The sequence below is a fragment of the Acipenser ruthenus genome, chromosome 10 (genome assembly GCF_902713425.1).
Source record: "Acipenser ruthenus chromosome 10, fAciRut3.2 maternal haplotype, whole genome shotgun sequence".
In the NCBI taxonomy this organism is placed as follows: Eukaryota; Metazoa; Chordata; class Actinopteri; order Acipenseriformes; family Acipenseridae; genus Acipenser; species Acipenser ruthenus.
In genome coordinates this window covers 46,459,976-46,476,419 of record NC_081198.1, presented here as the reverse complement: position 1 = coordinate 46,476,419, position 16,444 = coordinate 46,459,976, and the positions used below count along the sequence as shown (strand labels likewise).

At 38.0% G+C, this 16,444-nt stretch overlaps 2 protein-coding genes across 5 annotated transcripts in view; both read right to left on the bottom strand.

Moving 5' to 3' along the window:
• The window catches only part of LOC117400278 (ly6/PLAUR domain-containing protein 6B-like), a 30,299-nt gene extending 23,792 nt beyond the window's left edge, over positions 1–6,507 (bottom strand). For 2 of the 3 annotated variants that reach the window (XM_034000015.3, XM_034000034.3), the window contains exon 1: positions 6,246–6,503. The gene's annotated coding sequence lies outside the window, so the exon portion shown is untranslated. Of the gene's footprint in view, positions 1–6,245 lie in introns of all 3 variants that reach the window. The other variant, XM_059032378.1, reaches the window with a different exon arrangement.
• Positions 6,508–9,527: 3,020 nt separating this feature from the next.
• The window catches only part of LOC117412040 (kinesin heavy chain), a 36,768-nt gene continuing 29,851 nt past the window's right edge, over positions 9,528–16,444 (bottom strand). For both annotated transcript variants that reach the window (XM_034019998.3, XM_034019987.3), the window contains exons 21-26: positions 16,300–16,360; positions 15,967–16,038; positions 14,780–14,884; positions 13,773–13,989; positions 13,028–13,150; positions 9,528–10,596 (exon numbers count right to left, since the gene is read on the bottom strand). In XM_034019998.3, coding sequence (XP_033875889.1) covers positions 13,038–13,150; positions 13,773–13,989; positions 14,780–14,884; positions 15,967–16,038; positions 16,300–16,360 — 568 coding nt within the window. In that variant the 3' untranslated portion in view covers positions 9,528–10,596; positions 13,028–13,037. The remainder of the gene's footprint in view (positions 10,597–13,027; positions 13,151–13,772; positions 13,990–14,779; positions 14,885–15,966; positions 16,039–16,299; positions 16,361–16,444) is intronic.

Here is a 16,444-nt window from a genome sequence, read left to right as displayed (position 1 = left end):
ACACACCATAAACAAATATTTGACACTGCCACACAGCTGCCTTTACTTGCCTCCAAGTACGATTTGATGTTCCGTTTCTCCTATGAGCTGCTGTTAACCATTTATGCAAAATACAAAATGACTGTTCAAGTTCACAACAGGAGGGAGGAATTCAATGAATAAATGAATAGAAAAGCTGAACAGTAATAGGAAAAATAATGTATACACACCTGTGTGAAATATACTATACAGTAAAGGTGCTGTACATCATTTCAACTGCTTTTTAATTCTGTGCCACGGTTTTATTGTGTCTATTAAGCGATCATTTAGAGCTCTCAATTAATATGCCAGCTTATTATCTCTAAATTTGAATTTGAATTGACTTAAATTTCAGCTCATAGTTTCTGAATTTAAATACCTTAAATGTCATTATCCCTCCACAAAATTTGAAGTGTTTCTTGCAAACCGCAACGCAATAATGCCAGGTTCAGGTTTAATTTTGTATGTGAAGCTGTTGAAGGACTGTGGCAATGTGCCCCACCCCTGTGTGCATATTATGTGTTGTATGTTGCGTGCGTGTGTTAATGTTGGTGTATAGATTGGTACACGGGATATAAACGGGTCTGTGTTTCACGTGTGATTTAATAAGTGTAGATTTGTATTTAGGCACGAGGAGGGCACAAATCACTTCACATGCTGGTTAAATGTAATATGTGAGCACGGGGTTGCACAGAATTAATTCACATGCTGGGATTCAAGTGAATAATTAATTAGTAATTGAATCCCAGCACAACAGTATATATAGACACATTTTCTTTCACTCGTGGTTGGGTGTTCGAGAGTGGAGAACGGGTGAGAAAGAGAAGGAGAAACGATAAAGTGAAATAATCTGTAAGTGTTTGTACTCACCGTGTTTGTTTGTCTCTCCGTGCACCGTTTGTTAAGTGTTTAGTACGTTTTGTTTGTCTATTTATTTTGGCGCAAGTGCCGTGTCCTGTTTTGTGTTTAAAACCTTTTATTTTCTGTTCTGTTTATTAAATGCTGAGCGAAAGCATTCGCTCAGCTTCACCAAACCACACCTCTCTGTCTGTTTATTTCCTGCTTCTGGTCTGACGCCACCCACTCCGGCCGTCTTTGTGACAAGGACATATAGACAGAATTTAAGGAAATGTGGAACATATGGAGTGTGACTTTCAGTGTAGTTTTGTACAGAGCATGGCATAAAAGTATCATATACTGTAGTTAAATTTGGGGATACAGGGAAATGATGGTCTGACGACTCTCTAATAAACTCTTGAACATGAAGTCCATAACCCTATAGGGGGCGCTTAATTGAGAAAAGAAACGAGTCATGTGGTCCATCAAGGCATGTATGTTTTTAGTACATCACTTCCCCCAGGATGGTTTCCTAAATGATCCTATACGTGCTTTAACCTGTGCATGGTTTTAAATAGCTTAAATGTCATATCAAAGAGCAGCGCAACATGTAGACCCTATAAATGTCTGAGCCTATGCAAGGTTTCTGCTCTGCTTTATTTCAACACTGAATTGTTTTTTCTTTAACTTCCACCTATGCCTCCTGGCCCTACATAGTGTCTGTCACCAGTATTGATCATGTCTACAGCTGTCACTCAAATGTTCTGATTTTTATCTTTTAAAAACATTAAAAAGAGGAAAAACTTGAAACAATGTTCCATTTTTCTTTGAACAACCAGATAGAATCAATTTGATGTTGGCTTCCAAACGATGACAAGCAGATCTGACAGATTGCTCGCTGAGTACCTTTAAAAGAAAGATGCTGTCAGTACCTTCAACCCAAAACCACTGGATCACAAAATGAAAAAAGCAGCATTTCAAAGTCACAAGCCTCTCCCCTCCTGCATGCTTCTGTTTCTATTTAATCCATCAAACGTGTGCATGACTCCGATCTTGCTTTCACCCAGTGAAGTAACCTGGGGTTTTGTCTGTTTCTGTCAAGTAAATGGTTGTAAGCTTCCTCGGGTGATGTCAAGTCTGTCATCATTGATCTAATCCATGTTTTGTTATTTTGCTGTGAGTAGTTGGTGCAAATGAATTGGAAACAGTTGCACATCGCTCAATGTGGGAATTGTCTTGTGATTTATCAGCGGGAAACAAGTACAGAGGAAACAAGTACAGAGGGTTTTGAATTGCGTAGTAGATTACAGACACTGTAGAGCTGCCACAAATAACATGGTAAGGAAATATTTTATTGCAGAGCACTGTATAGTCATTGCATATTTGCCTATTCGCCTTTTACTAAACATAATAAATCATAAAAACAAAATGTGGCAGTGGGTATTTAAAGTTTTGTTTTTTTCTGGAGTTAGAGCTTTGTGAATAGAGCTGAGTGTTTCAAACGTGCTTGAATTATTATCTTTCTATCCAAGCATCCAGAGGAGGCTGGGGCTTCTGGTGATCAGTCGTTTTCTGAGGTGTAACACAGGAAAGCTCAGTTGACCTCTCAACATCACATCACCCATTCAGTCAGCAAGTTGTACGGATTCAAGATAATATTGATTGACCAAAGATACAGGTGACTTTAAGATTGACAGTCTACACCCACTTCCCTCCAGGCAACCCCTCGCCTCAGAACAAAGGAGAGTGACTGTGGCAGTCTGGCTCGCAGTGGTGTGGTGGATGACGTCACGGACCAGGAAGTAACTGACTCCAAAACAGTGGATGGGCGGGTGAAACCGAGTGCAAAAGCACTCAGCGTATTTAATAATAAACAAACAAAAGATTTAAACAAAATACAAACAAAAGGGCACGAGGGCCAAACGAATAAATAAACAAACAAGTAAGTGCCGTGCTGGATAATCCAGCACGTATTAGCAATTGTTTTTTAAATGTTATTCCTTCTCTCCGCTCCCCGTACTCTCTACTCCAACACCCCAACATCAAGTGCAGAGAGCTGCAGGTTTATATACTCTGGCCGAGGGATTAACTAGTTGTTAATTATCTTATTATCCCTCGGCCAGAGTCTGCACGCGTTTGGTAAGGATGCATGACTGTCAGCTATTTAAATAATCAGTAGCTGATCAGCCATGCATCCTCACGGGGTTTTTAAATAATAATAAAAGACGCGGCGCTTTTACCCGCGCCGCAAACAAAAATACAAATAATAATAAATAGGGGCGGGACACTCCGCCACAGTGACCCTTGCCTATTGTACAACTCAGATTAAAATGTGGCTATTCCAGCAACAGAATGTCCTGGTTATCAGTTTTGAATGAGCCTCTATCATCCTGGGGCATGTCCCATCATCTCCTGGTGTCCATGTGACACAAAATAAGCAGGGATTCCACTGACAGTTAGACGTGACAGCTAGACAGCTATGCTTATGCTTCTGAACACTCTTTAGTTAAACATTCACACATCATTGTGTGATGGAATAAAAAAGTTATTTGTCTCTGTCAACATAAAGTAATTGTAATTATGTAGATCAGGTTTTACGTAGAGCCAGTTATTTCTAACAGTTCACAGAGCCTTTATAATGAGGATTCAGTTCCTAAAAGTAGATAGAATATAGAATAGGTCTTACTTCATCTCATATCTTTCTTCTTTATTTTTTATATAGTGCCTTTCATAGTGGAACACCATCACAAAGTGCTTTACAGGGGTACGCTGTGAAATGTGCATTATATGCAGAGTCACTTACAACAGGACATTGATTTAACATCTCATCCGCAAGATGGAACACAAGGAGGTTAAGTGACTTGCTCAGGGTCACACAGTGAGTCAGTCAGTGGCAGGTGGGATTTGAACCAGTGACCTTCTGGTTACAAGCCCTGGACTTTAACTACTGGATAGGCGGAGTGTAAATCCTAAATGACGTTGTTCATAAAGGGCCCGTTTCTACTTGCCTCTAAGCAATTATTCAAAGTTCATGCAGCACTGTAAATGTATTCAGGATAAAGAGCACTTAGGTACAGTACAGTAGTGTTTGCTCAAAACAGACTGAAATGTGCTTACTGGGTCATATCACAAAAGATATATACATATTTATTTGTTATCTTCCTGTGCATTTAATACATTTTCCTATCAGATGAATAATGTATGTTTAAGCCATGACTAGTTTATCAAGCAGGCAACCAGTATAAATATTTGTTGCTGGGTCCATTCAGGCTTTGTAAATCTGATATGTCACACCTGGTAGCTTTCCTAAGAATGAATCAGCGCTAAACTAAAACCTTGTTGCTATTGTTGCACTGTCTAAATAAAGACACATTTTTTCGCGGTCACATGAAAAAAACTACAGTTAGCGATGTAACTTTATTTGATTCTATTAGATTTCTGGTTACACCTTGATATTTTGGGGATTCAATGAATTGCACTTCAGTAACGCAAACACCCAAGATTACCCACTACTTCATCAACCTAACATGTTCACTTTGGATACAAGTACTGTCTGTCCATGGGGCATTTGAAATGGGCTGGATACAATCTGGGGATAACTACAGTGCAGGGTTTTCTGATTCTCCTTAATAAATGTAACAGTGACACAGTCACAGCCATGCACTCCTTTTAAGTTTGTACTGGTAGAAAAGTCACATGGCAGTAAATGTCTGTACACCAATACACATTAAGATCAGAGACAGCTCTGGAGCAGAATTATATTGAAAGCCAGCAGATACTGTAGTATATTATTTCTTGTAAAAGTATGCAAGATATTTGAAAATAATGTACCAGTAAATGTCCTATGTTTTATTATGGACAAATGGACCAGGTCAATTAAATAAACCCTTAATGCATAATATGTAATGTCTGCTTAATGCATAATGTCTGGTCTGTTATCATTGTATTGAAATCAAATATATTTATTATAACTTGGTCAAATAATATAAATAATAAAAATCCGTTCATTGATTCAAAAGATACTCTGCCAGAAAAATAATTTAAAATTAGTTAACAATACAGGGTAATGTTCATTATTTTTCATGCAATTCATCCCAGCTATCTGGAAATCTGCTCTTTAAATATGACTCTATCCGTATGTCTCCAGGTTGAACAATATATTGCAGCGATCATGCTGACTGACTGATAACACAGGTAAGCCATAGTCTTGACTGATCACAAAAATGGCTGTTAGGGTACCTGGTATCCCAGTTCCTTGTGGCACTGCTACTCAAGGTTCACTGATAAAATACCTGAAAACAAGGGTATCTGTCAGGCACCTTCTGTCAAAATAAAGGTACAGACTGCGGAGTTACCAACAGGAGAACATGAGACGGTTGGCTCTTAACAGCCTTGGGGTCAAAAAAGATCCCTCAACCACTGATGAAATTGGTTCTGCTACAGGTTCATTCTAATGACATACGGAAACTGAATAATTATATTGTTTGTTCACTTGATTGTTGGAAATTCCTTGTATCTTTCAGTCCAGTCCAGGATTATGTATGTTTTCTCCTATAAAGATAATATTTTCACCATGGGCAGAGGATAAGATCCAAAACATTGTTCTTTAAAATATTAGGTGGATTACTTGTGATTGGTGTTTGAGAGCATACAGTAATAAGAGATCCACTTTTCAGTGAATGCTGTTTGCTTTGGGACCCATTCATTAAATCACTTGTTATAGTGACTGATTCTCTAATGAAGTAGGAGTTACTTACCTCAGAAGCCTGCTATTATAATCATACTCATTTCAAAGGCATCTATTCTACCAACAGCCACTTGGACTGACTTTTTAATTCAGTGGTTAAAGTCTCCTATAAGTGACAAGAATCTCTTCAGTAAGTGTAGTCTTACACACAAGGGTAGGTCAACAACAGGGAACTGTTGTTTCATCAAAGCTAGTGCAAAACCACCTTTCACACAGGCAAGCTTAGCAGTGGGAGCAGAAAATGCCAATAATGTCACATGTAGATGCAAAGGCAAGTCTCTGCTTTGTACCCTTAAGTGGACCTTGCCCTGTAAGTCAGCTTTTTAAAGTATGTCAGGGTGAGATGCACTTAAACGACTGCTTCATTTACTTACCCTAAAAAGTAAGTGCATGTTCTTAAACAGAGTAAACTCACCTAGCTAAATCAGACCAAGTCTCTATATATAAAACATGCAAAGTTAAAGAATTAAATAAAACAAAAACTACAAAGCATTACCACTAGAACTCAAACAACTACATACCACAGTTATTTTTACTGAACAAGATTAAAATCAGTTGTTTTGCAACAACCTGCTTAATGTAGAAATAAGTGGTAGGATATTTTTAAAACCTTATATGCAATGAAATGTTGTGTAATTCTTACCTTCTTTTAATCCAGATAAATTCTTCAAATGCTTAATCAGTCATGTAACAAAGATCTCCAGGCGTCTCAGCTGCAAACGACAACAAACTCCACAAAAACTAAACTTAGTAAATGCTTCCACAACTTTTTCTCTCCCTCCCTAATACAAGCAGCCAAGGCGCTTCAAACCAGACTCCACAAAGGGCGGAATCTGACACTGAGTGTGGGCGTGGTGAAGTGGCAGGTGTAGGCTTCCTAAAATGAGGAGACGTTTCATTTGCAGTCATAGAATGAAACGGATCAGAAAGTGTTAGAATGTAACGAAAAGAACAACAACAAAAAATAACTTATACAAAACTAATATTTTACTGTGAGCAAACAATTCAACCATCTGCACCACATTTATTCCCAACGGTTTTATCGATTAAAACTTCAACGGTAAATTGTGTTTGTTTTCTATGCTAATCTGCATCGGATGCCATGTGTTTATATAACATGATCTGTGACGCATCGATCTTTCTTGTACGAAGAATATTGTAGATAGATGCCAACCGTTTCTCAACAAAACACCCGACGTGATAAAATGGTCAACTTTATGAACTCTATCCACAATCACTCTCACTAATACCCCGGAGCCTTAATGAACAACATAATAGTAATGCTTCTGCGTCATGCTCAATAGAATGACACCATATATGGGTTGATGAAGCGCAGCAAAGTCAAGACTGGAACAGTCGGAACGTTTTCAAGACACACAGTAACAGCAGACAATACACTGTATCATTTGTATACTGTTATACGGTCATGTTTATGTCTCTCAATCCAGACGCAGCTGCTAGCTGCCTTCACGTTGTACATACTCATAGCTAGCTATAAGACTTGTATTATTAAAATGATACATTGCTAAGGGCATGAAACAGTACTGTCTAGATTAGAACCAGGAGGGAATAATGTACAATTTATATATATATATATATATATATATATATATATATATATATATATATATATATATATATATATATATATATATATATATATGCATCCTGGTAAAGACTGGATCATTAAATCAGTTCCCTTTGAAGTCAAGCATTCTGTGGGGTTTATGAATGTTAAATAAGTACCATTTACAGAAATATAGTAAGGCAGAACCCAGTACATTATACTACTACTTTTGTTTTAATTCATCCCAGTTAGACTGACTTTAAAAGTGCTGTAATAAACTAATAATATACTACAACTACAACTATACTACAACTACAACTAATCTCATTATTTACTGAAGCAGAAATGAATCTCTTATCATGCCCCCTGTGTTATCACACCAGAAGGAAAACAGTGCTATAAAGTTTATTTTAAATTTTATTTAGCACTCTGACATTTTAAAAGAAATTATACACCATGCAGTCACCAGTCAAACAGTTTACTGAACAGCATGGTTATAATTAGGATTAAGAGCCATCCATTGTTTTGTATTTCTATTACATAGTTAAGATGTGAAGCTATAACTTACAGCATCATTTCCCTAGCAATGCTTTTTTGTACATCAAAATAACATTTTTAACAGGCCTTTTTTGTCCTCCTTAAAATTTATTCTACAGATACATGGTGATGACATATCTGCAATACACAGGTACATATCTTACAGACACATATGTTACTACACATTGATTTTAATATCCTACAGTTTCTAAACAGCCCCTAGAACAGACAGTAGGCAGGCTTTTTGTTTTTGCTCTTTCTTATTTTTGATCTTATAGAGGGACAGTGGCGCTCATTTCATGAAAAAGCATTGGATGTGGTTCAGATATTCATGAAAGCTGCAGATTTCTTCATACCCCACATGCATAACACACTAAAGCTGCATTACAAGACATGGGTTCAGATGGTGAAGTCCCCACTTCAAACACTGACGTAAGTCATGCTGGCTGGGATGCACTGCAGCTGGAGTATGCAATGTTAACTTGGATTGTTTTCTTATACATAAAATAACATTTAAAACATGAAATGAAGTATATAGGTTATGAGACAATACCAACATCTGGACTAACATAGCAGTACTGGGACAATGAAATGCAATAGCAAAGATATGATATTTGTAAAAAAATTAATTTCAACAACAACATACCCAGTGTTTAAATATTTACCCAAACATTTTAAAATGCTAAAAAAAAAAAAAAAAAAATCTTGGAAGTTGTCTTTTCTACGTAGAATTGTGGCAGTTCACTTTGCTGTAAAATATTTGCCTGCTTTGTGGCCACCTGCTTTTAGTGTGCCTTATGATCCCCTGTATTTTACCAAGGGCATGCTTGTAACCCATAACCCCCCCCCCCCCCTCAAAATGCGAATTGCCTGGAGGAGCACGTCTGTATGAACAGCTGAAGTGGTACACTGTGAGAGGTCATTGCAAGGTAAGCTTTCTTTGAATCAATCAGCAGGGATATCAGCAACAGCTGAATCGAAATTATTATGGCTGAGGTTTTCTTCTGCAGCAAACCAGTCCAGGAAAGTCGTCTTTTTAGGAATTTGCCAAGTGAGCTGTAAAAATCCCCCCTCGGTTAAGTGCTAGATGGACTGACTGGCTGATCAGCATCTCAGCTCTGAGGGAAATTCTTGCTAGATCACAACCCATTGACTTTCTGCAACTAGATTGCGACAGAGCAGAACCCCGTCTCCAGTTAGCCAAAGACCTGGTACTTCTGGAGACTGGGAAATGTTGTCAAAATGATGACATAATGAAGGTAGTTGACATTATTCAATGGATCTCTATAAAAATCTGTGCATGTACATCATTAAAGTACAGAATATTTCAGAATTCTGGACCCAGGTTATTTACAATTCATTAACACATTTTCAAAATGTGTCCAACCACCATAAGGCATATGTGTAAAGGATTAGTCCAGGTATGCTGGCATGCTGGATCAGTCTGTGCTTCCAGACGTCTGAAATACCCGGTACACACTCTTACCAGACGCCCTATGAGATATACTACCAAGATTAAATATTAGGCCTTCATCATGCCCCCAAAAAATAAAGATGTACACATAAATACATTCATAGTGTTCAATAATAAAGCTTTCTCAAAATCAATGCATACCTTAACTGAATGGTGTTTGTTTCCACTGAAAACATAAAAATAAATTCTTAGAATTTTTCACTATTATAGTGAAATCCATTAGTGAAGGTGTTTCTAACCTTAACCAGGAAATGATAGGAAATGATGGTAAAGAAGGAAGCAAAAAAATAAAATAAAACACAAAGAAGATGGCAGGTATAAAGGAAATAAAAGCAGGAATGCAAATATACAAAAACAAATATGACATCTTTATTAAATAAAATATACAATAACAAAAATAATGCAAACAATATACTTAAAAAATGAATTGCAAAAAAAATTAGGTGCTAGAAAATATCTTAACATTTTGTGTTGACCTTAATAAATGTGACATGAATATGTTTTTTATAGATGAAATTGCACCCTTATTAAAACCAATACACAGTGAATAACAATTAGATTCCGTTGTTTTGACCTGAGCCTGTTTACCAGCAGCAGTACTATCTGATCTAGTGATAACTGTTACAAGGTTAAGTGTTGTTTACCTGTACAGTTCATTAGGCAAACAACCCTTTTTGGTGACGGAGATGTCTTCTCTACACACTCAATACAAACTCTTACCTGAAGTGCTATTTTAATCAAGTTTTATTGTTAAAGTTTTAATGTTAATGGGCAGGAGCAGCAACAACAAAATAATTGCATTACAAACCTTAAACAGCAGCAACAAAATCTTTTAACTCCATTTGGTTTATACATTGCCTGACCAAATTTACTTCACCAGCCTACCTGGTTTTAACTGGATCTAAATCTGATGAAGCCAATTTGGTCACAGGTAAGATGATAATACTAACAAACAAATCATTTAATTTCATATTAGGATAGCATTCTATATTAGGATTGCTTATGTGAATTTGTTTTTACTTTCACAAACCTATATAACACAACAGTTGGAGTAAGTACTATATCATATAGCAGTGTTACTGACATCACATTCCACCCTCCACCCAAATGCATATACATTGACACTGTATTATACAATACACAGACTCACAATAGAAGACATTAGCCTTCCTAAAGATGTTACTTCATTACTTGTTTCATGGTTAACACAGTCAGTGGAGAGAAAGCACTATTTCAGCAACTAAAGGCTTTTCCCTATACAGCATACTGTCTCTTTCAGACAGTGAAAAGGAAAAGGAAAGTGTGTCCACACTTAGCTTCTGAAAAGCTTGCAGGTGAAAGCTCTGGAAGATGAATAGCAGGTCCTGTAGGGGTACTGATCTGATGTTCAGATGTTCTGTACATGCTTTTTGGGCTCTGCAGAGGAGAGGAGACAAGTAATTCAATGTAAGTTAAACAATCTTTTTAAGGTCTAAAAAAGCCCACTAAAAAGCTATTGTAATTACAGTACATTGCTTGTATGCTGTAAAATGCTATTTAATACACTTTAGGCACAAGTAAAATCAGACTTTAAACTTTAAACAGTGCTCTTGCAGAAAACACAAAGAATGCCTCTCTGGTGTATGAAATGGCATTCCATTCTAATGGCATTTACTGCAGTTCTAATGTATTCTCATAACGATCCAGTCTGATCACACAAGCAAACTGTGCTCGCCTGGCACATCAGTAAGCTTTAACTACCAACAATCCTGCTCTTAAACCTCTTCCAAAACATTTTGCCACCACATATATTTCACCATTTCAAATCTTGTAGTGTACATACACATCAGTAAGGGGCATATTCATCAAGTATTAACGAGCCAGGAAATGCATAGCACCCCAATGCAAATAGTGACATGATAATTCTTTCTAACAGTTTTCACAATTGTCAAAAGACAAGGCTGTGTAGTTGCAGTACTTTCCAGAACATTCAGGTCAGCAAATATACAAATTTGACTAGCTCTACATATGTGTTGCAGTGGCTTGACCAAGACCTAGTGCTACCAGAAGCTGAGCTGGCAAGTTACCACTGTTGGGATAAGACCTGAACTTTGTTAGATTAGGAAGATGTTTACAATACTGATAGTATCAATGCATTCATGTTTAGCTTTTTAGAAAGTTGCTGAAGGCCCAGGTGAAAGAGCAAGAAAGCAGCACCTTTATTGTTGGATTCCACTAATAAGTCCTAGCTAGTGGCTCATTGTTCAAGTAGAGACAGCTGTGTCTTGTCCAGTGTTGAAGATTGTGGTGATTTGGGCCACTGTAGCACATCTAATGTATTATATGACACATCATGTGGCCACATAAATGTGCTTACATTAAAGACTAGGGGATGTTTACTTACTTTCTCAGTGTACATTCTCAAGGCATGGCCAGCTGGATTAAACTTCTGCACATATTAATTAATGATGAATAACATTGCTATGATGAAATTACATGCAGCAAGTAAAATGTATCTGTGTTAACATATCACCTTCACAAGACTTAGTAAAAACAAGAAAGCAAAATTAAGGTTAATCATATACACATACAAGTGAATTCAAAAGCCCAGTCGTATGCTGCTAGTTTATTATCTCACCGAGTGCAGTAGCCAACATGTTTTAAATATTTAAATATAGCATCTTTATAAAATTGATTCTTTTTTGCAACCTCTCACTGTTTCTATAAATATCAACTTTGCTTGCCTGACCCCTTTATATCAACTTTGCAGTTTTGGGTGATTTAGTAGAGAGACATTCTGCCCACTGGTGGTAATTAATGGAATTACATGCCTAGAATCTTACAAGAACAATGCACATCCTACTGCATTTTCCTTCTGAACAAAGTACAGAATCATACTGGACTACTACTGTACATAGCTGCTGGTGAACACACTGATCCCCCAATAAGAGCTTAAGAATGTACCTATACTCACTTAACACCCAAATCAATCACAGGGGGTGGGCTGTTCTAATCTGTACTTTACCCATGTTCAGACCCTCAGCTGTAATTCCTGTTCAGTCAGACACACATACAAGCCTTATAAGCAGTGGGAGGTTATTGCACCCTGGATGATTGCTGTGTGCGTCTGGGAGAGCCATATATATATATATATATATATATATATATATATATATATATATATATATATGGCTCTAAAAGCTGCTCCTCATTAGCAAACAGGCCGGCCACCATCAGGCCAGAGAGTTTCCAAGGGCCAGCCAGACAGGCAGTGAATAAATACAATCCGGTCACTTGATACTGAGAACTGATCACTTCTGTGAGAAATCACACACAAAGCAAGGCGGAAAAGGGGTCTAATACATTATTATTTACTTATTTCATTTTTAGAAATGTGGTTTTGTACTCAGTTTGTATTAGACTTGGTTCCAGGTCTCCCATCTGGGTACAAATCGAATGCTCTTTTTCAGGTTTACAGGGAATGCTGACTTGTTTGTACAATGTAATCCAGTCAAGGGTCCCTTGTGAAAGATCACAAAGGGATGGTGTGGATCCCGCTTAACCTCCACTTCTTCACATCATCAGTCCTACTGAATCTCCTTTGAGCAAGGAATGTTCACCAAACCTTTAAATAGAATGCTTGTTTGATCTTACAATAGCAGTGGTGAGAGAGAAGACAGATCGCCCAGCATCTTCAGTCACTTTGTATAGGTGGGGCTTTGTCCCATATAACAGATACAATTACATGTTCTCTGCTATGGAGTGTAATGGAGAATAGGCCAGGAATATGTTGCACTCAAGAGGCAGACTGACACATCTATACCCCCCCCCCACCCCCTTCCCCCAGAGCAAGATGAGTTGTACTAACCATTCATCCTCTACTTCATGTTGTGGTGATAACTGGAGATCGACGATCCTCCTCCGCCACCACGGACGGTGTGGGCAGCTGTTGGTGAGGATGCTGGGCAATGCCCAGGACGAATAGGCTTGGCTACAGGATAGAAGGAAAACAGCCATTGTTAAATTCAACACTGTAGGAAAATATAGTGTGTACTGACCAGCACCAGCAGTAGATCTGTCAGGTTAATCTTTCTGGCTGTCCTCAGTAAAAGCTAAACATGTTACAACTCCTTGGGTTTTTCCAAGACTGAACCATCACCAGATAAAAAGAGTTTCTTCTTCATTAAGAATTTCTTAGAATTTCAAGATGCAGTGTAGAGGCGTCATTACGGGACCTGGTTTGGAGGGGTCCATTATTCTGTGTTATGTGAAAATGGAAATCTGTGTATTGGCTTAAGCATTGTACTCAAGTTTTGCATCCATGCTTTAGGTATTTAGAGTACAAAATGTAAAAGTCAGTCAATTTACTTGTCTGTGCCCTAGGATTGCTATTGCTCTTGCAAATATGAATGTACTGGAGAAAACACAGCAACTTGCACCCAAAGGAGGCAGGATGCATCAGGAAGCTTGTTGATCCACAAACTTACACACAAGCCTGTCCTCCACACAGCTGTTCACAGAGGTGCTTGTTTCTTATTGGGGAACCTATCTAGAAACTGTAGTACCTGTAGGAGTCAATAGAGGGCGCTAGCAGCTGTGCTGGCTAGTCTTACCGATCTGAGCGGAGTGCCCTCGCCTGGCCATGTTCTTGGCTCTCACGGCTTCCTTGATCCGGTCCACCTCCTGCTGGTAGCGCTTGCGGTCCTTCATGGTGTTTTCTTTGGCCTCCTTCAGTGCACTCTCAAGGGCCTTGACTCTCTCAGCTGTAGCTCGGAGACGTTTTTCCAGTTTAGGAAGCTCACAACGCAGATCTGCATTGTCACGTACCAGCTGTGACAAAACAACAAACAAACAAAAAATAAATAAAAAAAGGTCCGCGCCACAGGAAAGCAAGCTTATCTGTGAAGACAGATTTTCAATATCTAAGGGAGTTCATGAAATGCAAACAATCCTCCCAGAAGAGATTTAGCTCTTGAGTGAAGTGGAAATTGATGCCTTTGCTTGTTGTGCTGAAGCACAGATACACACCTTTCTAAAACATTGGCATACACGATACCAAAAAAGATAGCAAAATGCAATATGCATGGTTACTGTCTCTTCTAGTTATAACTACTAGCCTAAAGAGGTCCCATAGTTTTATGCAAGTATTTTGCTAAACCCCTTGTAAATGTATACCTAAGTGAGTCTTTTTTAGTGTTTGCTATGGTGGCTGCGTAATTTAGCTCTTAATCCATTCCATTGATTACACAACAGTTACCAAAACAACTAGAACTGATCACTTTTTCAATATCTACATAGTCAAAATCTAAATAAATCCAAATAAATCTTCTAGTTTCACACAAATCGTTTATCCTATTTATCAACAAAGCTTTAGTTAACTGATTTATCACCCTTTAATTCACTTGGCTTGGCTTTCCTGCCATTGCCGTATTAAAAAAGCATTTAGCAAACACCATACTGATTCTAGGTTAGAGCTTAACCATTTTGATTGACCTTATCACATGTTTATGCCGCATGGTATAGTTAGCATAATTATTATAACCTTATGTTGAATAAAACTACCCACAGGTACTTAGAATCAAAACGTTCCCCTTGTACGGGCACGTTGAGCAACACCTACCTGTTTGTGAACTTTTGTAAGCTGCTCCAGGTTGTTCTCAAGAAAGGAGATTTTCTGTTTCTGTGCGGCGCTCCCCCCTCCATCATCACAGTCCAGTTCAGTGCTCTGAGAAGAGAAGTATGAACTTGAAAGCAGAGGTGCAAAAAAAGAAAACTAAAGTCGACTAAATTGATGCACTCTATGGTATTAGTATATCCGACTCTCTTCCTTTAAAAGTTCCTCAGCACATACTGAGACACTGTTTCTGGATATGTATTTTATAAAACTCTAGTAGTTTTATTTTAGTGCCCAGCTAGCCAATAACTATTAAGCCTCATTGTGAACAAGCAATACGTTGTGGGGGCTTGACTGCCAACAATGATCTGAACAGTCTGGATCTCGACACTGAAATTATGAACAAACAGTATTCCTGGAAATACAGGCAACACAAGTACTGCAGGGTGAGATGCAAATGTGCTCTTATTTATTAAACAAACAAATACAAGATTTAAACAAAAACAAAACACTACACACAAAACAAAATGGCATGAGGGCCAAACAAACAAACACACTCACAGAACAAAACAAGTATCGTGCGTAGCAATTGTCTTTTAGATTCTCTCTCTGTCAGCGATCTTTCACTCTGTCTCTCGTTCCTCCTAACACCGAACAACAACTCTGGTCAACAAAAGCTGCTGGTTTATATCGTGGTCGAGGGATTAACTGGTTATCAATTAGCTTGTTTATCCCTCGACCACATTCTGCACAGGTTTTCTAATAAGCATGGTTGCCAATTTGTCAATAAATTATTAGCTGCCGACCATGTATTCTCAAAGGATGTATTTTGGTAGAGACGAGAAGCAAACATCGTTCCTATCAACTATAGTTAACTAAAATAACAATACAAATACATTAAACAATAACAATAATACCAAAACAACAGAGATAAACATAGGGGCGGGGTGTACCCCATCACAATTCCATATAAAACAGAGGTGTGTTTTAATTATAAAAAACAAGAAATTGTCTTCTTTTGAGAGCATTTTTTAAAAATTATTTACAGTTGAGCTTGTGATGAAAAAAAAAAAATTTAATTGTTACATATTGCAGGGATCTCTTCAACGCAGTGGTGCAAGCCACTGGCCGGCTAGCCAATAACTACTAAGTTTGGCATCCTATATCAAACCCATAAGAAAATAGTGACTTACTTTCTTGACGCGAGTCGTGAGGTCTTGAACAAAAAGTCTACGGAGGTTGTGGAGTGTCTGGAGCTCCTTGGCCTGACAGAATAAGACAGAGCATTAGCTGCTTCATGGCATAGAGAAACAAAGGTTACCTCTCAGCAAGCTTCATGTTTGAGACAATTGCATTAACAGACTGAACATTTAAAGATTGCCAACTTGCTATTATGGGTCTGGTTAAAATCCCAACCTCAATCTGAAAGCCCTTTCCTCTTGTCCAGTTCATGTCAAAGCTAATCTCTGTCCAGACAGCTGTGATCTTAAGAACTCCAGACTATTAGGATTTTGTGTCCTTCTTACCACAGTCTCTTCTAGGCCTTTGAGGTCCTGCTTCGCTAGCTCCCTTTTGTCATTAAGGATACTGAAAGAAAAAACAGCTATAATGTGATAAAAGTTGTGTTTTCACCTCACTATCACTTACAGGACTGTGCAGTATCCTTAAACA